The 25,747-nt window shown below is 37.1% G+C and overlaps 1 protein-coding gene and 1 non-coding gene across 8 annotated transcripts in view; one reads left to right on the top strand and one right to left on the bottom strand.

Moving 5' to 3' along the window:
- LOC140756002 (uncharacterized) overlaps nt 1-25,747 on the bottom strand; it is a 283,632-nt gene that overhangs the window by 157,428 nt on the left and 100,457 nt on the right. For all 7 annotated transcript variants that reach the window (XM_073091382.1, XM_073091388.1, XM_073091385.1 and 4 more), the window contains one exon: nt 11,394-11,423. In XM_073091382.1, the coding sequence (XP_072947483.1) occupies nt 11,394-11,423 (30 nt within the window). The remainder of the gene's footprint in view (nt 1-11,393; nt 11,424-25,747) is intronic.
- On the top strand, nt 430-501 carry TRNAC-GCA (transfer RNA cysteine (anticodon GCA)). The gene has a single exon. It is a non-coding gene; the product is annotated as a tRNA-Cys (tRNA).

Here is a 25,747-nt window from a genome sequence, read left to right as displayed (position 1 = left end):
TGGTATGTGTGGCTGCATACTGTTATCACCCAAAATAGCAGGATAAGCAAAGGGTCTTTAAGGCCCTTAAAAGTGAAGACCCAATAGAGGTACCGTGCCCTGAGTAGGGGTTCTTCTAGACCCTGGAGTTCTCCACTGGAAGGGTGTGGATGCACAAAAATATAGGTAGAAAATTTCTTACATCCTGAAAACGTGGAGAACTCTGAAGCACGTATATTTTTCATAATACTTATCTTTTCTATTAAATAAAGTTACAATCGATACCAAAAAATTATAAATTCCAAGCACCGTGTTTATTATACATGTATTCGACGTACATACGAGTACATATGAAATCTGAGCTCATACAGTTCAGAAAATATCTTTTTCCACGATATTTACTTTACCCTTACGACGATTAATAAGCCCCTTTTCGGGACATTGAATTGTGGGGATATAGCTCAGTGGCAGAGCGGTCGACTGCAGATCGATAGGTCCTTGGTTCAAATCCGAGTGTCCCCTTTAACATGCCCTCAATTGTATTTTGGTTTTTACAGAAATGCTATTCATTTAAATTACTTTGATTTTAAATGAAATTATTAAGATAAATATGCAACATAAATTTAAAAAAATGTTATTCAAATTTTGATATTACATTTATTTAAATTGTTATTGAGAATTATTCTGATTTTCTTATTGTTTTTTTTTCCAGATATATATAATGGACCAATCCTAGCTTTTCCTTGGGGCTCCAAAGTTTCCAATACATACATCAATAAATTTTATACCATACTAGACAAATACAGAACAGTTGTGTAATATCAATATTAATGAATACATATTGAACATAACGGGTCCATGTAATACAATGTACATATAGAAGCCAATAGGCATATTCCTATAGGCACAGAATTCTATGGGGCTTGTATTTAATGCACGAACGTAGAGCTTAACTAAAGCTTTGCAGACAGCTTCATAGAGGCTTTAGGTAACAAAGACAATACGTTGTTTCTGTGGTTGTTCGAGTAGAATAATTTCCACACTCCAATATCCGTCTCTATGTTTACGAATGTGTCTATTTGGAAATGTAGAGATCGTTATAAAATTGATAACTCTATCGTAAAATAAAGGTATTACTTGTACATGTAAACTATAGTACCTACCCTTAGTCTATAAATAATGACTATTTTTATTTGTTGTTCAGTTCTAATACAATCCGCTAGGGGCGCTGATTGAAAATGTATGGGAAAATAAGTAAACAAATGCAAAAACTTTTAACTTTTTGTAACTTTTTTGGAATAGTGAACTCTATGTTGAGACTTTGAGAATAGAAAGTAGCCTAGATACAAATATGTTTTTCGACATTTTTATATGGCCCTGTTATTTTTATAATTTGTAGCTCTGGAGTTAAGGTTTCTGACTCTTTTGATAGCAATAGTGTTGTGTTTTTAAAATATTGATTTGTTCGAGTAATGCTACGAAATTATATCCTCAATAACCTCTCTTTATTTGGGAAGTCGGTTAAAAATTGGAGATAAATGCCTATGAGAATGTTTAAAATATTTTGATATATTTTATGTTTTATGTCTCTAAAGCATGGCTAGTACACAGTTTGGAACAGGTAAACAACTTTTAACGAGCGTCACGTTATAGTCCAGGAGCTAGATACTTGTAATCCCAATCTCTCAAACTTTAAACCCAGTTCTCTAAGCCAGTTACTTATAGTATCTATAATACAACAAAATAGTAATTTCGATTTTGAACATTTTTTTTGTTTTAATATACTTTAATTGATGTACTTTCTAAATAAATGTCTATATGAGTCTCCTTTGAATCGTGTGTTTAAAATCGGAACAGTTTAGCGCTGAAAAGTGTCAGTCGGCAATAAAAAACTAAAACTAGTAGTCGTAGTCGAACTATGAATGAATGTATTGAATGATTTTTCAAACTTATGTGCGTATTAAAAATTAATGATAACTTGCTTGTAAGGTGCAGGAAAACATCATACCTGTAAGGAAACCTGCATACCTGAGAAATCCTAAAAAAATGTTTTCAATTCGCACTTGGTCAGCGCGGTGGACTATGGCCTAATTTTTCTCATTCTGATAGGAGACCCGTACCCAGCAGTGGGACAGTAATGCGTTGATAACGATATCGTCATCGTCTCCTATACTACAACCCCAGGAGAGCGCCAGTCTACGTGAGGTGTTGGTTTTTAATTTCCAATTCTGCAACAAAGTCTATTTATCTTAGATGTTTTGTGCATTTTCCTATTATTAGGTTTTTATATTTTTGTGCTATTGTACGAGTATATATTTTACATTTTATTTGATAATAACGCTGAATATAAAAAAAATATTTCTAATACTTTTAATCATACAGTTTTATTTTATAAGTAGACACGTTGTTTAGAATACCTTATGACATTCGATTCAAAATATCTATATCCAAAAATCATTTTGACGTTAACACGTTGTGATACTCTGTGCCTTTACGTTTCGTCCGAAAATCTTTTCACAGCCACATTACAATTCTTCAAAATACCCGTTCGTCAATACCCGACAAACGTACGAAGCAGAATAGGCATTACGATATTCGATCCACAATATCTGTATCCTAATTTTTTTTTGACGTTAACACGCTTTTTACCTTTACGTTTGGTCCGAAAATCTTTTCACAGACACATTTCAATTCTTCAAATAGTGTTTTTCGTCCAAAAATCTTTTCCGTTCGTCAATACCCGTCAAACGTATGAAGCAGAATAGGCATTACGATATTCGATTCACAATATCTGTATTCTAAAATGTTTTTGATGTTAACACGCTTTGATACCTTTACGTTATGTCCGAAAATCTTTTCATAGACACATTTCAATTCTTCAAACAGTGTGTTTCATCCAAAAATCTTTACCGTTCGTCAATACCCATCAAACGTACGAAGCAGAATAGGCATTACGATATTCGATTCACAATATCTGTATCCTAAAATCTTTTTGACGTTAACACGCTTTGTCCCTTTACGTTTCGTCCGAAAATCTTTTCACAGACACATTTTAATTCCTCAAAAAGTATCTTTCGTCCAAAATTTTTTTCCGTTCGTCAATACCCGTCAAACGTACGAAGCAGAATAGACATTACGATATTCGATCGACAATATCTGTATCCTAAAATCTTTTTGATGTTAACACGCTTTGATACTTCGTACCTTTACATTTCGTCCGAAAATCTTTTCATACAGACACATTTCAATGCTTCAAACAGTGTGTTTCATCCAAAAATCTTTACCGTTCGTCAATACCCGTCAAACGTACGAAGCAGAATAGGTATTACGATATTCGATTCACAATATCTGTATCCTAAAATCTTTTTGATGTTAACACACTTTGATTCTTTGTACCTTTACGTTTCGTCCGAAAATCTTTCCACAGACACATTTCAATTTTTCAAACAATGTGTTTCATCCAAAAATCTTTTCCGTTCGTCAATACCCGTCAAACGTACGAAGCAGAATAGGTATTACGGTGTTCGTTTCACAATATCTATACAATCACGTTCGACAGAAGCTCTGTTGGAGTTGTAGGAAATTCATGCGGGTTGAGTTTAGGGGTGTGTAGTCAAAGTGCAAATCCTTTTAATCAAATCTAACTTTTAATATTATCATAGTCATTAAGTGGAAACTTTATTTACCCCGTAATTTTATCTTTATTATATTGGTGTGATATTAATCTAAATTAAATAGATAGAAACATAATTCTAAGTAAGATTGTCTTTATTTAAAAACGATTTTAGTAAGTCTACGTACAAGAATATCTATTTTTTAGAAACTATGTACTTTGTAAATTATTGTTTCGTCCAAAAATCTTTTCCTTTCGTCAATACCCATCAAACGTACGAAGCAGAATAGGTATTACGGTGTTCGTTTCACAATATCTATACAATCACGTTCGACAGACGCTCTGTTAGAATTGCAGGAAATTCATGCGGGTCGGGTTAAGGGGTGTGTAGTCAAAGTGAAAGTCCATTTCTTTAAATTGAACTATATCATCTCTAATATGATACTAACTGTAATACTAATATGATTCGAAATAAAACTCATTTATTAAAAACGATTAAACGATTTCTTTATATTTAAATTTGAATATATCCCAAAAATTTTCAGGTAAATATTGTCAAGAAATTGTAGAAACAAAATGTCACGGTGCGTTATCTATTTTTATAAGAACTTTAAAGCAAACCGGTAAATATTCTAGATACTCCTCACTTATAAACGACCCTCACTTTATAAAATATGAGAAAGTAAGTTATATAAAAACTTGCCGTTTTGAATTCCATTCTTTATTGACACAGGTTATACAGTTCATTTCCTTATCGTGTACGTCAAACGTTAGAATCTGAATATAACGAATGAGAATATTCAATACGATACTCGTTTCAAAACATCTGTAGAATCACAATCGAGACAACCTACTGTGTCGGATATTGTGTTGTCTGAAAACGGTTGACGTTATCATTTACGTTGAAAATGTGTTGAATTGTTAGGATTTTTGTTTGTAATGTAATAACTATAAAATATTAATGAAAATTTTAAAAAAATAATCTAAAAATATACTGTTTTTTCAACCGTCATCGGATTTAAATATTCCACTACTGGAAATTAATATTTACCATAAATCGGTATAAAATTTACTATATTATTGTTGCCTTACCAAATTCCTGGAATATTTCATCATTCAATTATGCTGTAAAATAAATTCATGCGACATAACTTTAAACATGAAACGTATTTAGCTTTCACAGTGCTCACGTGACCGCCGTTGACATTACCGTCGCCTATGGACATTTGCAACATCAGAGGAGATGCCAATGTGTCGCCGGCTTTGGAAGAGAGCTCTTTTTGCACCTTGTTTAATGCCCCATGTCATAGGGAATACCTTGGGAGGAAGTTCAATCCAAATTTTGCATGAGCGTAACAAATACGTTTGTGCAAACCGAACCGTGGCGGAACGTATCTGAGAGTCCAGTAGTGGAAAGAACTTCATCCTTTAGCGTGTACTTTGATGAAGGAATCACTTAGATCAGGACGTATAGTTCCTCGGAACGCTCAACATTGTAAAACCAGTATTCACTTAACATTGTTTCCACTTTAAACTCCCAATAATAAACACACTTCACAATACTAAACAATTATGTGCTAACTTTAACGTCTTTGAAGCAAGTAATTAGCATGCGCCGTCCATAAGCGGCGTCTTCATTTATTTTCATATTTTGTTAGAACGATTCATGTCTCCATTACACTGCGCACGACTAACTTTGAATATGCGTCTTAAGTAAAAGACAAACTCGTCTTAAGTCTATATAAAATCGTATAATAAATCGGTTTATTTTGCGTTTAGTTCTTATGCAAAATAGCAAAGGAATATCCAGGGGGGTTACTACCATCTCTTAAAACAATATTCTTTTAATCATACTTTTACTTTTTTTGCAGGAAATTTAACTTTTTAAGCAAAGTATGATACTTTCAGTTGGTTTTGTGCAATGGATAAGCGAAAAATTAATAAGGGTTTAATTTTGTTGAACTGTGTATGACGGAATATTTTACTATTTTAAGGAGTAAATAAAACTTTCCACAACTATGATGGTTTTTAAAAGATGTTGGTAGGCCCCCAGTTCTGGTGGTATATAGACATTACTGCTAATGGACTAAAATCAATCTCAAATAAAATTAGAATTTTACCTGCATTAAATGATTATAGGTTCGTTGCTAGCCATCTACCTCAACGATGCTAATACTAAGCTGGAAAGCCTAAAGTATGCAATATTAGATTTCGTCAAATTGAAACAGGTAACTCCTCGATAGATCCACTATGTTTCAACTGCTGGGGTACAACCGCCACGGCTACTCGTATTTCTAGCTTACTTCTTGCGTTTTCGTGGATCCTCTGTATTATATGGAATCGGTAATGGTGGTCCATAGACAGATATGACACTGTCGCATTTGGTAGTCTAAGTGCTCTGTTACTACAGACAATACAATACTGTTACTGTTATACAATCCTTTAAAAATATGATACTCGTATTAAATTAATATTGCAATATACAATTCTATGAGTCCACGAAATTTAACTTTAGATTTGAAGAGTTGCACAATCTCAACTAATTTACCGTTACAAATACATATTATAACACTTAAGCAAATTTATTAAAATTACTCATTTTAACACAAACTACTAACAGTAATCACTTTGGAAACGGTACGAATTATTACCCTGATAACACATCACCTAAGGCGTGAAACTTTAATGGGTGTATAAAGTGTTGGATGGTGCCATCCATCTTGTTTATAGTGCATTAATCGTTTGCATTTCTATTCAGATTAGTGTAATGGCTTACATATTTCACTGTTGTTTTCACCGTATATTGCATCATTATTGAACGTTTATTACTGTTGACATCGTGTAGATGATAGAACTCAACGGGCCTATACACAAGCGACTACCCACGCAGACAACCACCGCCGACTGTCTTTGCCCGACGCCAGCGGCTGCTAGCTATTGCCACCAATCGTCACGGCTTGTCATGAGCGACCATTGTAGCCGACATAAAGTGGTATCAGCCATTGATTGTAGCTGACGGTTGCCGACTGTCGCTAGTGTGTTAGTGCACTAACGCCCGTATGTAAGCTTCCTTAATTTTTTTTAGAAAAACTACGTAGTTTGATTACGATAAAACGAATGCTCTTGGAACAGCAACATCAAACTACTATTTCTATTATATTTTAATGAGTATGGTTAGGAAGACATACACGGGACATTCCATGTCTGTTCTCGAGACTTGCAGCTTCTAATATGTAAGAGCATATTATAATATGTTTTATATCATCCTGAAGTTTGTGCCAAACACTGATTCGTCGGTAATAAATATAGCGATAGTGCGACTTAAGTACACAAAGGGATCTACCACCTTACAATAAAACAAAGCAAACTAGGTACATTAACACAACATGCATACAAATTCCCATTATACTATGGCGTGTACACTTCAATAACTTATAGTGCGAACAAGTTAAAACATTTCGCAAGCTGACACCGATACGTCTACGTTCTCGGAATTCTCCTCAAAATGACTCTATTTTAAATCGCCATATCTCACGTCATATTGCCGGTTGTCCGGAGTACATTACACCGATTTACGGCTTGTGCAAACGAAGTGACAAGTTGATAATTTTATATCTATACATATAAATGAAAGAGTGTCTGTTTGTTTTTCTAAAACAGCTGTTTACTTATTGCATATGGTGCTTATGACTAAAATCATTATTTTTTGTTTCTCTGCCTTTGGTAAAAGAAGTGACAAGATAATTTAATATCTTTACAAATAAGTAAAATTTAAGTGTCTGTTTGTGCTTTCATAATAATAGATATTTACTTAATGGTTATAGAATTTTCTGCGGTATAAAAAACTATATAAATGTCTCTGTCTCGTTGTTTGTACCGGGTAATTTCCAAAACGGTTGAATCGGTCTTGACAGCACAGAATAGTATCTTAGGCTACTTTTATTTTGTTAAAAGAATAAGAGTTCCGCATAAAATAAAACCCATGAAATCACGCAATTATTTACACTTTTGAACGCGGTGAAACCGAGGGGTACAGCTTGTTGATGCTAAATCTTGGTATATCGTTTTATAATGCATCTCTGTATCAATCATAAAGTGTCACTTAGGTACTTGTACTAGTTACACTACACACGAAGAATATGAACAACTTTATTTACTTAATGTACCTTCTCGTATTTTCTTGTGCATATGAAAAGTGCAAGTGCACTTTTATACTTTTTAATCTACTAAATGAAACAACTTGGATTACCAGCGTGGTCTGGAGTTGGATGGGTGACCGCTAGTGGATAAGTTTATTACGTGATTCCGTGGTTCAAAGGGAATATTAAGCCATTGGCCCCTGTTATCAATATTGAAGAGCAGACGTTAAATTTTGTTAAAGGTTTATGGGCTGCTCGAAAATATCTGTCACCCTCCAAGTGTATTTATCTCTCCAAGTCTCCAAGTGTATACCTCCACCTGTTGTCATTAGAGCATGGTGAACTCCCAAAGTTGACGGGAGAGACTCATGCCCAACAATGGTAAATCAATACGCTTATACCCAGAGCAGTCTGGTAGAAAGAACAACATCAAAACAGAGCGATATAAAAACGGAAGTGCATCCAAAAATACACGAGAAAATGCACTTTATCTATATAAATAAAACCGTCATAGTCACTGATTTATGACCAGCTCCGAGATAAACCGAGCAATAGAGATACTTATTAATTTGTAACTCATAAACTATTTATAGCACGTTTTAATGGGAGAAGCAATTGCGCAAGGCGATCTTGTTTTGTTTTTATTTAACTTTCCCGTCTCTGAAATCATGATGTTCCTTTGGATAGCTGTTTTAGTTTCGATTTTATATAATTTTGTTTTCATTTTCGTTGATTTGTTAACAAGAATAGTTATTGCAAATATTTAATGCAATTGTATTGAAAAGAATGAATGATTGCATACCATATTTATTACAAGAATTAATTACTTACTCAGTGGCTACTGCTGCCTATGGACATATGTAATCAACCCAGATAGGATTAGATATTCCTATCTGAGGTCGGTTGCAGATGTGCTACTACCCTTGGGGTCTAAGCTGGAACGCCTCGAAAATGTTTATGGTGCGTAGGATATACGTAGCAACGTCTATGGTTAATGTTCGATAAGACTGATCTTATCTAGGGTTTTACCCTCCACATTTTAAAAGGATCTTTAATGTGCATATTATTTCATAATAAGTATTTATCTAAAACTCTACAAATACTCTACTTAAACAAACAAAGCGTTATTAAACATAATAATAGCTCTCAATTTGCACGAAGTTTAAGAGAGATCTTGGGAATTATTCATTGGAGTCTATTTGCGGGAAAATTTACTGCGAATTCTATTCACAAGTTGGAAACTTTGAGATGTAAAGAGCGATAGATTTAGCTGCGAAGCGCTGATAGAAACAAAAGCTCCATTGTCGTCGCCGTCACCTGAGTTATCAATTTGTCCAACTTTAATTCGATTAAGTCACGTTGCTTGATAAACACGAGAAAACTAGTTAGTGGTGCTAAATAGATGCTAATAGGTAACGCTTTAGAATTTAAACCTCTTGAGTAAGGTGAATTTTATGTTTGTAAATATGGCCAATTGCGAGTTGCACTCAGAGGATTCCGTATAACCAAGGTTTTATTTATTTTTAGTATTTGTTATTTAAGCAGCCAAAAATGTTAATGCATTGTGAAAATGAGAACATTTTACCCATTATGGTTCAAAAGATAAGCGAAACACGCTGAAAAATAGTGGTTGAAAAGATAAAGTCCTGTGACGGTGGTCAGACAGAAGAGGCTAATTACCGAATATTAATTATTGCTAATAACTTTTAATATTGGTTTTTGCTATTTATCAGTCCATTTCCAATTACCACCCGCATTACAGCTATCTCAATTTTCAACTAATTATCTCGAGTCAAATAAAAATACAAAAGAACTTTTTCAAATACATTGTCTGTATAGAGGACAATTGTGAAGGAAACTTTTCTTTAAACAAAGCCCCGAACAGTTCGAGGTTACAGTTAGCGAGTTACGTAGACAAAGTTAAGCAAAGTTATTGTGGAAAGCTTCCGGAGTTTTACGGTTGCTTGAATTTGTATCGAAACTGATTCGTCTTTAATCCATTAATGTCCCATTGCTGGGTACCGGTTTCGTTATCAGTGTAAGATCGATTAAACCAAAGTGTACTATACTAGCTAAGTTCGGGTAGGTAGATTCCACATACCCTAGTACTAGTACTTGATTTTTTTTAAAACTCAAGCGTGCAAATTTTCTCGCGATTTTTCCCCTCACAATTCTAACAAGTGATACTTAATACTTAACTAATTTCGAATTCAAAAAAGCAGAGGTACGAGCATGGGATTCGAGCCGAGGACCCCCGGCCGAGTTACACCATACTGATTTAACGCAGATTGGTGAAGACGGATCTCACATCTGTAAGAAACCTTAATTACAATAGTATTACCATTGCAATATGAATTAGTAGACTTCATACCTTAGCACTTTTTGAAAGAAATTTTCCTCAGACGTGTCTCTCCTCACAACATTTTCCTGTACCGTTAAAACAAGTGATTATTAATTTCTTAAATGTACATAACATTTATTTACATTATATTTTCCTTCAAATCAAATCAAATATTTTTTTTTCAAAATAGGTACTTTACAGAGCACTTTTTGAATGTCAATACAACTACCACCACTTCACAAGGTGTTTCGTTATGGAGAAGAAGCGCTTCAAGATGGTAGAACCTTTTGTGGTTCGACTCCGGCGGTACCGCCGCCACACCTGTTTCTGCCTCATAACAGCGCTGCTGTGTTATGGTTTGAAGGGTGTGGTAAGGGAGAAATACTTATCCGAGGCGTTCCAGCTTAGTCCTCAGAGGAAGCAGCGCATCTGTGGCCGATCTCAGGGAGGAATATCTAATTCTATCTGGGGTTGATTACAGGTGTTCATGGGCGACAGTGGCCACATACCACTAGAGGGACTGCGTGCTCGTCTGCTACTCCTATATTGTAAAAAGAAAAAAAAACTAGTTTCCATTTCTAAGTGCATTTAAAGTGCAAACCAAGATAACACATATGCAATGCTTCCATATTGAAAGTTCAGTACTCCATGTAAGCGATACCAACATTAAAGGCAATATGTCAGCGCCAATCCTATACGTCTAAGATTTCACTTGTCAATGAGACATTTTCATCGAAGTTACCACCTCTATATGGCCCTGGCCAGTTTTCTAGATCCAATGAATAATGCCCGTGGCCGGATTACTAAAATAGGTGCAGTATGTTACATTACAGCTATAAACGGTATCCGTAAATGGCGTTATGAAGTACTATGTGTTAATAGGCAATTTACCTATTTGTCATATCTCTATTAGGTTGCGATAAATACTTACAATGTAACACATTAATAATGTAATATTTTATTTGCTAGTTAGTAACCAAGCCTAAAAGTTACAATTTTTTGAAATAAAATTATTTAAGAAAATTTTAGTAAATTTGTGGTGTCAAAGAATATATACATTTTTTTTTATTTTCTCATGAGCTCTATTGATATTCTTTTGTATTTTGTTCCTTATTGATATTATTAACATCAGTTCTAGAGTCCTATCTATCTTAATTATTAACCATCGCTTTTATAGTGCAGTAAAGCAAGTTCCCTATGCACCTGAACCATATATGGTTACTAGAAATAAATATTAAGTAAATCTTTTTTTGGACAATGTGTCAACAATTTCCTCTTACGGCTAAATATTTATATAACACCTTCTACGGCTATTACTTACCGGAAAATAGACCGAGTGTGGGCGCGTAACCTGAAATGATGAAAATTTTCATTAGTACTGGACTTTTTAGTTTGTGATTGTATGGACATATGTATTGTGTGTTTTGAAGGTCATTCAACCCTTTGTATTTCTGCTATACTGGAACCGCCGCATCTATTTCTGTCGCATAACAGTAGTGTTAAGCTGCTGTGTTGCGGTTTGGAGGGTGTGGTAAGGAAAATATACTTATCGAAGGTGTTCCTACTTAGTCCTCATGTAATGCAATTAATGCGTATGTGGCAGATTTCAGATAGATCTCTAATCTTATCTGGGGTTGATTGCAGATGTCGATGGGCGGCGTAGCCATTTACCACGTTGGATTGCTTGTTCGCTTGCTTTTATAAAAACATAATCCAGAACTTATCACGGTTAGGCTATCTATTTCTGGCTTATAACATTAGTGTGTTAAACACTGTTGTATGCTAAACTGAAGGAAAGGCAAATATTATTTTACGAGGCATTACAACTAGCATTTAAAAGGCATATATGACCGACGTGAGGTTATATTAGAGATCAAAGATGTCATTCTATCAATGCATAAACGCAAGTTTCCTTGCGATGTTTTCCTGTACACACAACTTCAAAATATTATTAGTGCAAATCAGAGATTCCAATACTGAAAGAAATTCTATCGAAAGTCCTTTAACTGTGGCATCATCACTACGTACTTTATTTATTCGCCACTAAAAGTCACAGTGGGTCGCAATTAAAAATGAGCAAAGTAAGTTTTACATTTAAGCAGATTCTTTACAATTCGTGTTATTACGTTGGTAGGTAAACGTAAAAATTTATATGCAAATGAGAAACATTCCCTTTCATAGTTACCTCGTTTCATTTTAAAGAACTTTTCAAATCGCGCGCACTAGTTTGCGTTTAACAAAAACTTTTCAATCCCCAGTAGTTTTCGAACTTTTTGAATGCTTTGAAAATGAAAAAAAATGGCCAAGTATGAGACGGACTCGCATATGTTCCGTACCACTATATTTTTTTTTACTTTTTAGTATTTGTCAATTTTGGTTTTATGGCAGACTTAGAAGTATGTGACAGACATTTAAAAAAAAATTAAGCTCTATTAGTTACAGTTCCGTAGTTAGTACAAAAACTGCCAAAGTACAGCGATTTTTCATATCGGAATAAATTTTATTTTTAACTTTTTTCTTTTTTTAATTGTTGTCGTAGCGCCCATGGAAATACGTACTTCGAGAAAATTTTAAGTGTCTATCTATTACGGTCCTAAAAATACAGTCAACAGACGATACATAGAGAGACAGATGGTCAGACGGACAGCGGCATAGTCAACGGAGGCTTAGTAATATAGTTCCATTTTTACCATTTTTTACGGAACCCTAAAAAAAACGAAAAATAAATCCAGATTCACGTGTTCACATTTGCACTGCATAAATGTTTGCGCGAATACAATCATCAAGCCTACCAAGTTGTCGACCGGCGAAATTTATTACCACGATAATAAATGTTGGTTCGCGAAATTTACACTCCGCTACAAAAATGACGATAAATCTTAATCATTTCGAAAAATTGTGTACGTTTTATGTAATTTTGTTCTTTTGTTTGTTTTATTCGAGCGCGTATTATAATTTCATGTCGGAACTCATATTTCATCAGGTTAAATGGAAATTAAGTAACATATGTAACCAAATCATCATATTTACATCATTTTTACATTATTAAAGTGTTTAAACGAAACTAAACCAATATTTTCTACGTATAATTGGACCTCCGTATATGCAACTATCGGCATTCAACAAAATGGACTACACCAGTAGTAAACCTCCAGATTTGCCATAATCGGCCTTCAACGAAATAGACGACTGGTACCTACCATACTATGTACTGCATAGGTATACGGGAAAAAATCTGTACACATTTCATTTATTGACGAATTAATATATTTACATTATTTTGTTTTGTACACGTGAAATCTAATCAAATTACATCCAATTAGTTACACTTGTACCGTACGATCAAGATGAAAATAATAACTTAATTTAAAATCTGTTAAATTTTATCCAAAAATGTACGTCACATCATGTCAAAGTGCCTGAATTAACAAAAAACAATCACATTTAACTACGCGACTGTACATTATCTACATCTAGATGACGACTTTGTAACGACATGTCGCATTCACACACACGACGCAAGCATACAGTCGCTGGGTCAGAGGCCAAAGGTCCTAGCTACGCTACCCTGGCACACTTATAAAGATTTCTCAAATTCCACTTTTCAAGCTTGTAGCCTGACATCATAATTTAAACGTTCTTCCACAAAATTAAACAGTGACACATAGCTTTAAACGAAACGATTTATCTATCGCGCGACCGTTTACAGATGTGGTTACAACACGGCACCTACTTGAGATATCCAAAGATTTATATTACAAAATTTTAAGGCGGAATTATGGGCTTTATTCTCACGACACAAGATATGAAATTGTGAGTCGTGTGTTATAAAGGGATTGTTGTGTTGCCAGTTTTATTGCTGGCAACACTGTTTGTTGTCGCCAAAAGATAGATTGTGGTAGTCTTTTATAACTGACAAGTTTATCCGTGAAGTATCTAATGCACAGAGATTAAATTCATTATATGTGAATGTCCTTAATACGCAATAATGTCCACGGTTTAAGGAAGTAAATTAATCAAAATAAGGTTTAAGTGATAATGATACGGATCTGATTGCAGGTTGTACTTAAATTACTATACGAAAGAAAATTCTCGTGTCACAATATCGTTGGTTTCTTAAGCTTAATAAAATAAAATGATATTAAAGTAAAGTAATAGAGAGTCGAAAAAGAAGTAGTACGTCCTACGTATCTAGGTATAAAAGTTGTTTTTTGCGTAAAAATAAATGGAAAGAAAATTGAGAGTACAGACCAAGTCACAGAAACACGAACAAATGGAGCAGCATCCCAATCATAAAGTAGTGGATAAACTGAAAAACATTAACGATATTGTTTCGCATGCAACCACCACTTGAAACATAAATTGAATTTCAGTTCGTGTATCGAAAGCTTTCAATTAGTTCGTGCATTTCCCTGTTTATATGTGCGGCTTTTTGTATCAAACGCCGCGGCTTAATGGTTCCATTTTTTTTTTTTTTTTTTATATATATAACCTAACGATAAGGCAGACGGGCTACCTGATGGAAAGCAGTCACCGTCGCCTATGGACATTTGCAACACCAGAGGAGTCGCCAATGCATCGCCGGCTTTGAAGGAGAGCTCTTTTTACACCCCTCTTGAAGAGCCCCATGTCATAGTCCTGAGGGAATACCTCAGGAGGAAGTTCATTCCACATTTTGCACGTACGCGGCAAAAATGAACGTTCAAACCGAACCGTGGAGGACCGCCACGGGTCCAGTTGATGTGGATGGAACTTCATCCTTCGGCGAGTGGTGCGATGAAGGAAAGGCGACGTAGGCACCAGATCAAACAGTTCCTCCGAACACTCACCATTGTAAAGCCGGTAGAACGCGCAGAGGGAACCTATGTCCCTCCGCAGGCTTAAGGGTTCTAACCGATCAGAGATCGCTGGGTCATCGACGATTCGCACCGCGCGTTTCTGTACGGAGTCAAGTGGGTTAAGCTGGTATTGTGGTGCCCCTGCCCAGAGATGCGAGCAGTACTCCATGTGGGGCCTCACTTGCGCTTTATAAAGCAGAAGGAGTTGCCCCCCAGTGAAGTACTCCTTGGCTCTGTTCAGGACACCCAATTTCTTTGAAGCCAACTTGGCTTTAACTTCCAAATGACCCCGATACTGCACGTCAGACGAGATGTCAACTCCCAGGATCCCTACACTTTTATCAATGGTGAGCGAGGTATTTTGGAACTTAGGCGCTATGACGAATGGGGTTTTTTTAGCGGTAAACGCGCAGACTTGTGTCTTCGTGGGGTTGAACTCAACAAGGTTAAGACGACCCCATTCCGAGACCCGCTCCAGAGAGTTCTCGATTTCAGACACAAGTCGGATTCTGCTTTCTTCCACGAATGTCCGAGAGGCGTTCGCACGGCCTGTGTACACAGCATCTCCCGTGCTATCATCTGCATAGCAATGAATGCTACCGGTTTGTAGCAGCATATCATTGATATGCAGAATAAAGAGCGTGGGAGATAATACAGACCCTTGGGGCACGCCAGCGTTGATGAGCTTCGTGTCTGAGCAGCACCCGTCGACTACGACCTTAATATGCCGCTCAGACAGAAAGCTGGCTGTCCATGTGCACAACCTCTCGGGAAGACCGTATGATGGTAACTTCGCGAGAAGGGCCCTATGCCAGACCCGGTCAAAGGCCTTAGCGATGTCTAGGCTTACAGCCAATGCCTCCCCGCTGCTTTCAATAGCTTGTGCCCATCGATGAGTAAGGTACACTAGAAGATCACCAGCTGACCGGCCCTTGCGAAAACCATATTGGCGATCGCTGATCAGCTGGTGCTCCTCCAGGTACCTAATGAGCTGCGTGTTTACGACACGCTCCATAGCTTTTGAGAGCAGGGAGGTTATCGCTATTGGCCTATAGTTGGCCGGGTCACTGCGGTCACCCTTTTTGGGAATAGGGTGTACAAGGGCAACCTTCCACGAAGACGGTACTTGTCCTGAGGTGTAGGAAAGCGAGAATAGGCGCGTTAAGACGGGAGCCAACTCGGGAGCGCACGTCCTGAGTACCACTGCGGGGATTTCGTCTGGCCCACTCGACTTCTTGATGTCGAGGGACAATAGAGCTCGCCTGACTGCCTTCTGCGTAAAGCGGATATCCGGCATAGAGCTCTCACACCGCGGGATGGTAGGCGGTGTGGCCCCTGTGTCATCAAGAGTCGAGTTTGAGGCAAAGAGGGTACCAAGAAGATCGGCTTTCCCCTTTGCCGTGTGGGCCAGAGAATCATCTGGTTTCCGCAGGGGCGGTAGTGAAGACCGACAGAAATTACCCTCGACAGCTTTGGCCAGCGACCAGAAGGCTCGACTCCCGGAGGGGTAACCAAGTAGCCGCTTGCCAATTCTGCCGATGTGCTTAGACTTCGCCTTGGCCATATGCTTCTTCGCTGAACGGGAGGCAGCATTAAACGCGGTTCGGAGCTCGGGGGTTTTTGGGTCCTTGCTAGCGTGTGCTGATGCCCAGGTTTGGAAGGCCTCCTGCTTAAGGCTTAGCGCTTTAGCACAAGACCCACCAAACCAGGGCTGACTCCGCCCGCCGACGGACACGACTGAGTTTGGAATGAAACACTCCATACCCTGCCGTATCACGTCGGTTACAGAATCAGCACACGAGCTAGGATCACCCGAGACGAAACATAGCTGCCTCCACGGGTACGAAGCCAGGAACTCCCGGAATCCGTCCCAGTCTGCTGACTTGTAGTGCCAAACTTGTCGTCTCCCGGGGGGACGTGTCTCCACGGGGTACGACAAGGGCACAGTCGAACTTACCAAGCAATGGTCAGAGGATCCAAGGGGAGCCTTGACCATTACTTGGTAGCCCACCGGATGGGTAGTCAGCAGTAGGTCCAGCAAAGAGGCAGTATGGGTCTCTACATCAGGTACCCTGGTGAAATCAGGTACGATCTGAGAGAGCCCATATGCCAAGGAGAAGTCATATGCAGATCTCCCGGCAAAGTCGGTGGTCCGGGATCCCAGCCAATCAACATGGTGGGCGTTGAAATCACCAAGAACCACCAACTCTGCCGAAGGACACTGCTGCAGCATTCTGTCGGTTGCCCACTGGACGTGCTCGAATAATCGAGTTGTCTCAACATCTCCGCTATAGGACCTATATAGGCACGCGTAGACACGGGTAAGACCTCCGACGTCCGCGCGTAGCCACAATAATGATAGGTCCTTGTCTTCGAGAAAGCTGAGACGGCGATAGCAGACATCTTCCCGAACATACACACATACCCCGGCTCGACGCCTGAAGGCATGTTCTAAATTGTAGCTGGGGTACTCCAAATACGATGTATCGTCCGGGGTAGATATCTGCGTCTCCGTCAAAAAGAGAAAAGCCGGCTTTACCGTCTCGAGGTGGTGGTGGACGGCATTCAGATTGGAATGGACTCCTCTGATATTGCACATATCCACAGTAAACGTGGAAGAGGTCGCCGCTGTACAACTTTTCTTATTTTTGGACTTTCTCATTGCGGTTGGTGTACAAAAGGAAGGGAATTTGAAAGGGAATTTTAGCAATGCTCCTTCAACGCCTCACGGGACAAAGTATGAGTCTCGTGACACCGAGCCCACGGAGGTGGTATGGGATGCTGGCGCGGGGGACGGAAGGGCCCCCGGTCCCCCCCGTGCACGACTACCTGGCTCCACTCCGGTCTCTTACTCCGGCAAGGTAGCCGCGCAACGGGATTTTTCGCCGGTTGGCGGGACAGCCTCCCGGGCCAGAGGTTAACAGTGTTGCCCGGGTTCGGGTCCCCAACTAACCGGCGGGCGGCCAGCGGACAGCCGTTTCACCGGGTCTCCCTGGCCCCCGCGCCAACACACCACGCCCCCGGGGGCAACGATGCTTAAAGAGACCCACCGGACCCGTAAAGTACGCCGTTGGAAGCACCACAAGAGGATGGGAAGGGAGGGATGAGGGGATGAACTGGCTCCCAGGCGCACTACCGAAACACGACAAGTCGTTATTAGCGGTAGACTCCGACCTGAGGGTGGTAGCTAGCCAGGCAGATCCCACGAAGAGACCTTACCACCAAGCGGGACACCTTTGGGAATTACGCCAGGCGGTGTCAGATCCAGCAACCAGTGGGACCGTCGCAGTAAGATGTTAAATGCCCGAGTAGACGCTGCTGCCCATCTACCCGGTAGATGCCCTTAGTCGGCTTCTACGACACCCACGGGCAGGTATGGGGTGGTCTATTCGCCGCCGGAGCCACACGGCAAAAAATGAATGTTGGGAGTTTGGCAATTTAGATTTTAATCTCTGGAACCGCCCCTTTATTGCGATGCGCAATGGATATACCTTTTAGGGAATGCCTTAGAAACAATTGGATGTTACGATCATTTTTTACACCATCACACGGTGCAATGACTTTTGAGAGATTACATTTTGAAATGCGCGTAGAATTATCTTTGCAAGCTTACTTCTTACTTATATTTCTTAGGTATACTTGTTGAAGATCGTAGAATCCTTTGTGGTTCGACTCCGGCGGCACCATCGCCACACCTATTTCTGCCTCATAACAGCAGTGTTAAACGCTGATGTATTCTGATACAAAGGGTGTTGTAAGCGAGAAATACTTTTCCGAGGCGTTCCAGCTTAGCCCTCAGGGGTAGCGGCGCATCTGTGGCCGACCTCAGGTAGGAATATCTAATTCTGTCTAGGGTTGATTACAGATGTTCATGGACGGCTGCAGCTACTTACCATCAGGTGGACTACATGCTCGTCTGCTACTCCAGAATGTCAATGGGTACGTAATATCAGCACAGCTCGTATTTCAAAAGGAAATTACTAGACCTAAATGACCGTTTAAGATTATGCCTTTCATGATCGACTTGAATATTATAATTTGTCATGTCAATGAAAGCTTTAAATTTATCATCTCCAAAATCCTCTTCATACACTTAATTTATCATGAAAGCCTAAGCTACAGACGGATTTATTGGTTGAGATAAAAAAGAAAAGCTCTCAAAAGGTGTGTGAAGTCTAGCAACTTGTCCTTGGCTGCTAAGCCCCTAAGCACCTAAAAGACTATCCCTCTAAAAGATACTCATGCCCAGCAGTGGGATAATGGCTTGACATTGGACCAATATACATTCAGGAAAAAACTTATTTAATTAACTTATATTTGTATCCTGCTACGAAGTTTGAAATGTCGACACAAAAAGTACTTATAAACTAAAACCATTTTAAAAGCTATGCTATAAAAAGGGAATTAGCCGACTAAGCGAAACATTCCCTTTCGTACAAGAACGCTGTGTCAGCATCGCTTTGAAATTATCTCAATCAACGTTATCAGGAATCTCGCTGGGTGACCCTTTTGAATCGCTTGTGGTATCTGTACTGTGGATATACGTTTGTGGTTTCTAGGACAGTCCTTTACATTAAAAGTTGCTCTATGTCCTCGTAATTTTATTTATAAGTAAATGATTTTATGAGTATTTGAAACTACATTCAAAATTTGTATTTTATATTGAAAACATAATTATATTAAATTTGATGATGTTAAATGACTCTTCCTATTTCCATCTTATAACCGCTGTGTTAAGCGCTGATGTGTACTGGTTTGACTTATGTTGTAAGATAATATATGAGTATGAAGGCTTCGACTCACGCCCGTTAATAATTAACAGTTATCATAGTTCGAACTTTGCCAATTTAGACATAGCATTGGCAACTTTCAGTGTAGTCAATAAGATGGATTATTACTAGCTAACAATAGTAATCCTTAGTTACTATAGTCGTCACAATTTAATAGGCCCATTTTGACAAATGCCATCGCTAGGCTCTAAGCATGTGACATAAAAATCGTTAATCAAAGAAACCAATTTTTACGACAAATTGATTACAACCACACATCGTATTGTATAAATTACTTAATATTTTATAAACAGAATATTTATTCTAAATCATCTAAATATTCAATAAAAAGGAGACAAGACAATAAATTCTAGTGTAATTTAAAAATTTAATCCTTTTTAGAAGATTAAATAAAGCATCGGTCGTAAACTGTATTTTTTTTTCGTTTTATCATTCACTAAGAAACAAAGTTTTGATTATATTATTGTTGTTATAATGAAAATGGGATAAATAATTAGTTATTGTTAATTCTAAGTTTCGATTATTTGAAAGTTACTCGATTATGGTTTCTTCCGAATGCTTTGAAGCTGCAAGCTCTAGCCGTCACGTGGTCGTAATTTCCCTACTAAAAAGTTAGTTTAAGACATTAATGACATTGGGATGTCATGTGTTAAAATGGGCCGTTTAAATTGTGACGACTATAACTAACTTACTAACTAACCCTTAGTTAGTAAGTATCTGTGACTAAAGTAAAAATCCTACAATATCACGAATTGATTATAGACCATTAGGCGGTAACATAAAATGGACATGCGGTCTACCTTAGTTCCTCGCCCAGCTAATCGTGTGGTAACCCCAGCCCCGTTGATAATGTCTGATGGATGACTTACTATTAACCTCCGGCTACCGGTTTAATTGACTTCAAATGAGTCAGTACAATCCAGATAAGTGACTTGATAATCATTTATAGGAGAGTGTGGTTTATGAATCCAATGAACTATTAAATACTTTCACTCATTATTTAAATTCAATCTTTTTACTGTACAATATGTTGTATCTCATTTTGTACGGGTGAAAACAAAATTATGTGTGATATATTTTTATTGTATGAAAATTTAATTAAAAATTGTATGTATTAAATATTAGGTACATTGTAATGTTTAATATGAATATTGACATGAACACATAATACAAGGAGATAGAATAGAAAACTTAGCCAGAACAGAAATCTTATATTTAAATCACACACAGAAAATAAATTTGAATATTTAGATTTGGCTGGCCAGGGATTGAACCCGGAACTGTCTGTGTCAAAGCTTAAAGCTTATAGCTACCACTAGGATAGTGGTCACTTTTACGAGAAAATATGTTATACTCTAGATAGGAATATAGGTCGTCCTTATAGATCCTATCTGGCCCTATGACCCTTGCAATAGTTGTAATGGCGTTGGTCTAACTCTAGCTAGTTGACGTTTTATATCCGATTCCACCGTTGAAAGGTATCTAATCTTGAGAAGCACTTCTCGGAAAGCTATCATACCTTCTCGCTTCAAGGAGAACGTAATGTCTATAGAAAAAGTTTTGACGAAGTTTATTAGTTCCTGTCGTCCCCAAATTAACTTGGAATCGGTGTTTTATGATTTCCTCACAATCTTCTCAATGTGACGTCATCTCAAAGTCGAAGTAGAAGACGCTCGGAAGCAAAATTTACTAAGCGACATTAAGTAAACTTTACAGGAGATTGATTTAAAGTTGAAATATTAAAAAAATAATAAAACAAACTCACGTAATTGTTGGATTAGAGTAATATTAACATACCTTATTTTTTTAATCTAACGGTTACGTGACTTTGTTTTATGTTTTTATGAATATCAATATAACATGAAATTAACTTCATGTTTCATTTTCAAGCGTTGGTGTGCATTTTCTTATATTAAGTAGAGTATTTAGAATGCAATAGATTATGCGGTTTATCTTTTTATTTACTTTGTAAACAAAGTACCGATAAATTTATTTAGTAATAACTATGTTAAGTATCATAGAAAATGTGTTGAATAGAAAATCCTGTTAATAAACTATAATTTGTCCGTTTTGGATTAAACATTTAGTTAACGTACAAAGACATTGATTTTGATAAAATTAGGTATTTGTGTTTTAGAATAAATGTTAGATTGGCACTTCAGTAGCTAATAGAAATACCGGCCCAATAGATCTATTCCGAAATAACAGCTTCGTTCTTAGAATAGTAAATCTGTCACGAAACAAATCTATTATCGAAAATGTAGGTGTTTGTTACGATTGTAATAAAATCACAAGGGGGCCTTTTGTTACAATTTATTTTCTAGGAAAATTTTGATAAAGTAAATTTGGGAAATATCCAATTTTTGTTTTTAAATCTGCTTATTTAGATTTAAAGGTGTTATTGGCGTTAAAACTTTGCTACAATTTTATTCGTTCGACCGGTATTGGATTTCGGGTTATCTGTGTCAAAAATTTGAGTTTTCTATCGAGTGCGATAAGTGTGGTTCGACTCCAGCGGCACCACCGCCACACCTATTTCTGCCTAATAATAGCAGTGTTAAGCGCAGCTCTGTTCCGCTTTGCTCGATGTAGTAAGGGAGACATAACTGTCCGAGGCGTTCCAAACTAATCCTCAGAGGTAGTAATGCATATGTAGTCAATTTCAGGTAGGAATCTAATTTTATCTAAACTTGATTACAGATGTAAATTAGGCAGCAAACAGAGACACTTTCCACTTCTTCTGCTTTTCAGTTTTATAAAAATGCCTTTTGGGTATTTTTGAAACTCTTATAAATAGATAGATAGAACATAGATAGAACTTTTATAAATAGATTTTGTGTTAAAATCATGACACATATTTACTCTAAACAATAAATAATAAACACCCATCGTCCCATGTAACTACAAATAAGAAGAAAGTTATTAATTAAAATATATACAGCAGTATTGTGTACTACGCGTGTATTAATTAATACTAACAAATTCAATCGATTAAGTATCATGCATAATTAAGGTCTTGGGCCCTGGGGGCGTTGATGCGGTGCCACTTACATAAATATTGTAGTATCAATATAAACTAATTACTTACCACAACTAACATGCGTATTAACTTTCTCTTGTTTTACATTAATCGTTTAATTTAGTTAGGTTAATCGTTATAGAAATCCAACTAGCGGAACCCGCGGCTTCGCTCGCGTAAATAATATGATATGACATACAAATAACTGTAATTGTAAATTTGTATCTTTAACAGTTTTAACGATAAAGTAACATTAATATTTTTATTTTATTAATTAAATCGTATTAAATATGAATACATTTTTTTCCGTCACTGTGTACCTAAATTGGTCAAGCTTTCATCAGAAACATACACTAAAACTCTAATAAGTGGACTGTCATAAAACTTCTTTCAAATACTTATATTTTCTTGTAAGATTTATGTAAGAGACAATAATTATTATTTAGACTATTCCATAGGAACCGTCCATGTTATTCTCTGACCTATAAAGTACCTAACCACTATGCAAAAATCATAACGATCCATAACGTATACATGGGAACCGTATGGTAACTGTTGGGTGCAACCGTATGGCAAATTATTAACGCTCTAAAACCCCGTCTCACAACATTTGGAGTTTAGCTTAAGGTATGCGGCCTCACATACAGAGGTTCTTTCCAGGGTCGCTGACTGGACGATTAGAGCTCCCATTCTTGCCGCCCGCAACCCCAGAAGTCCCCCTTTAGTCTCTTACGTTAGGCAAGGGATACTGTAGCCCTGTTCTAGCCCAAAAATTTATCCAAGGTCAATACGTCTACCGCATCACCATCACTATTCTTCGCATAACCACAACTATACCCCACGGCAGGGTCAAAATATCAGCAAGCAATGTATCCAAAGTGGTTGCGATGTAGTCAGTTTCTGCAGTCTGTACTTTTTTCCAAACACGCCAAAAAAAGTATAACTTCAATAACAGTTTTTAAGGAAACTTCCTTTACTTAGAGTACCGTAATGGGGTTGATTGTTGAGTAGCTAATAATGCTGAAACAGGTGTCAAAATAGAAAAGCATACTGCATACACCCTATTACAGCCGTCTTATGGGTTGATCTAAAAAAACTATTATTATATATCGGTGTTATTTTAAAATTGTAATACTCAGATACTTCATTGTGTCTAATGATAATTTTCATAGTGCTTCCTTCTAAATTAACGGATTTTAAACAAAGTTCCAACCTCTATTTTCTTCAACTTTACCTCAACCTTAAGGGTTAATTTTCTAAAAACCGAGAAGTTATTATTATATTGTTACAACCAGAAGGCCAAAATTTTTTACAAGCCTTGTTCCAAATTTACTGTTTTCTTAAATAAAGTTTCATCCCCTATTTAACGACCATAAGGGTTGATTTTCCAAAAACGGTTAAATAGGTGTCCTATTATTTTCAATCAGAAAGCCGAAGACCAAATTACATAGACTTTGCTTCAAAATCTGCGGACTTCGAAACGAAGTTTCTACCCCTATTTTACCCTCTTAAGGGTAGATTTTCCATAAACGGTGTTAAAGAAGCTGTAATATCAAAAAATCCGTTCTTAGTCTACATCTACATTATAAAATTAAACTATAGACTAAATTTCATAATTATAGCTTCAGTAGTTTCGGCAAAACCTTGATTAATACGTTTTGAACGTGAGTATCTTTTCGCTTTTATATATTAAATTATATTATTATATATCGGTGTTATTTTAAAATTGTAATATCTTCTAAGATGTTCATTGAAATTAAGTGATGTCAAAGACAATAATATTATTACGTTGATACAACTCTTAACAAATAATGCATTAATTTCGACCAAATTGGATTACCATAAAAACGGTTCTAGTGAGTTAATCTTAAAAGATACACATATACTGTCGCGGACATTTTTTTAGATCATTTCAAGAGGATTAATTCTTTTGTACATATATTTTCGGTATCTTGAACCGTTTTCGCAGCGCACGCAACGGAAGCTCTCAAGGATGAATAATTTTCCCCGCTTTTTTCACATTTTCCATTATTTCTTCGCTCCTAATAGTTGCAGCGTGATGTTATATAGCCTAAAGTCTTCCTCGATAAATGATCTATTCAACACAAAAAGAATTTTTCAATTCGAACCAGTAGTTCCTGAGATTAGCGCGTTCAAACAAACAAACTCTTCAGCTTTATAATATTAGTATAGATAAGAATAATAAAATTAGATATAAGGTACTTATTTAATTTTTAAGGCTTGGTGCATTATACAGTGTAGCTATTTAAGAACTTGTAATGTTGAAGGTGGTACAATCCTTTGTGGTTCGACACCGGCGGCACCACCGCCACACCTATTTCTGCCTAATAACAGCAGTGTTAGGCGCTGCTGTGTTCCGTTTAGTAAGGGTGTGGTAAGGGAGACAGACTTTTCTGAGGCGTTCCAGCTTAGTCCTCAGGGGTAGCGTCGCATCTGTGGATTTCAGGTAGGAATATGTAATCCTGTCTGGGGTTTATTACAGATGTCCATGGGCGGCAGTAGCCACTTACCATCAGGTGGACTGCATGCTTGTCTGCTAGTCCTATATTATAAAAAAAATATATGTAAGTTTTAAAGTTTTCTTTACCAAATCGCATTTGAGTAAAGTAAAACCACGGTTATTTATTTTATAGCTATTTAATTGCAGTCTTATAAATTATTTTCCCGATGTTTATAAAAATGCGGATGGCTTTAGATGCCTTAGTGCCCTTGTTATTTTATAGGTTTAGAGGGCTTATAATATACATATACTCGTACCTAATACAGTTTCTTGTTTTTGATTGTGCTGTACATTAAGCCACTTGAATCACTTTTATTTCGAAAATTGAGAAGTAAAATGTAATAAAACCGCAACATTTATAGGTTAAAAGATACCACAAAAATAAAATATTCTTATGACAATAAGATTTTATATTCTTATTCTAAATCGCAGTCACTTGACAATAAGTTGAATCTGTAAAGGCAGATACAAATTGAGATCCGTATATAGCAATCAATGTAAATTTCC

The sequence above is a fragment of the Epargyreus clarus genome, unplaced genomic scaffold (genome assembly GCF_041222505.1).
Source record: "Epargyreus clarus isolate Ecla_fem2 unplaced genomic scaffold, WU_Ecla_fem_2.2 ptg000034l, whole genome shotgun sequence".
NCBI lineage: Eukaryota > Metazoa > Arthropoda > Insecta > Lepidoptera > Hesperiidae > Epargyreus > Epargyreus clarus.
The sequence above is the reverse complement of the archived record's forward strand: the minus strand, read 5'-3'. Positions and strand labels throughout refer to the sequence as shown.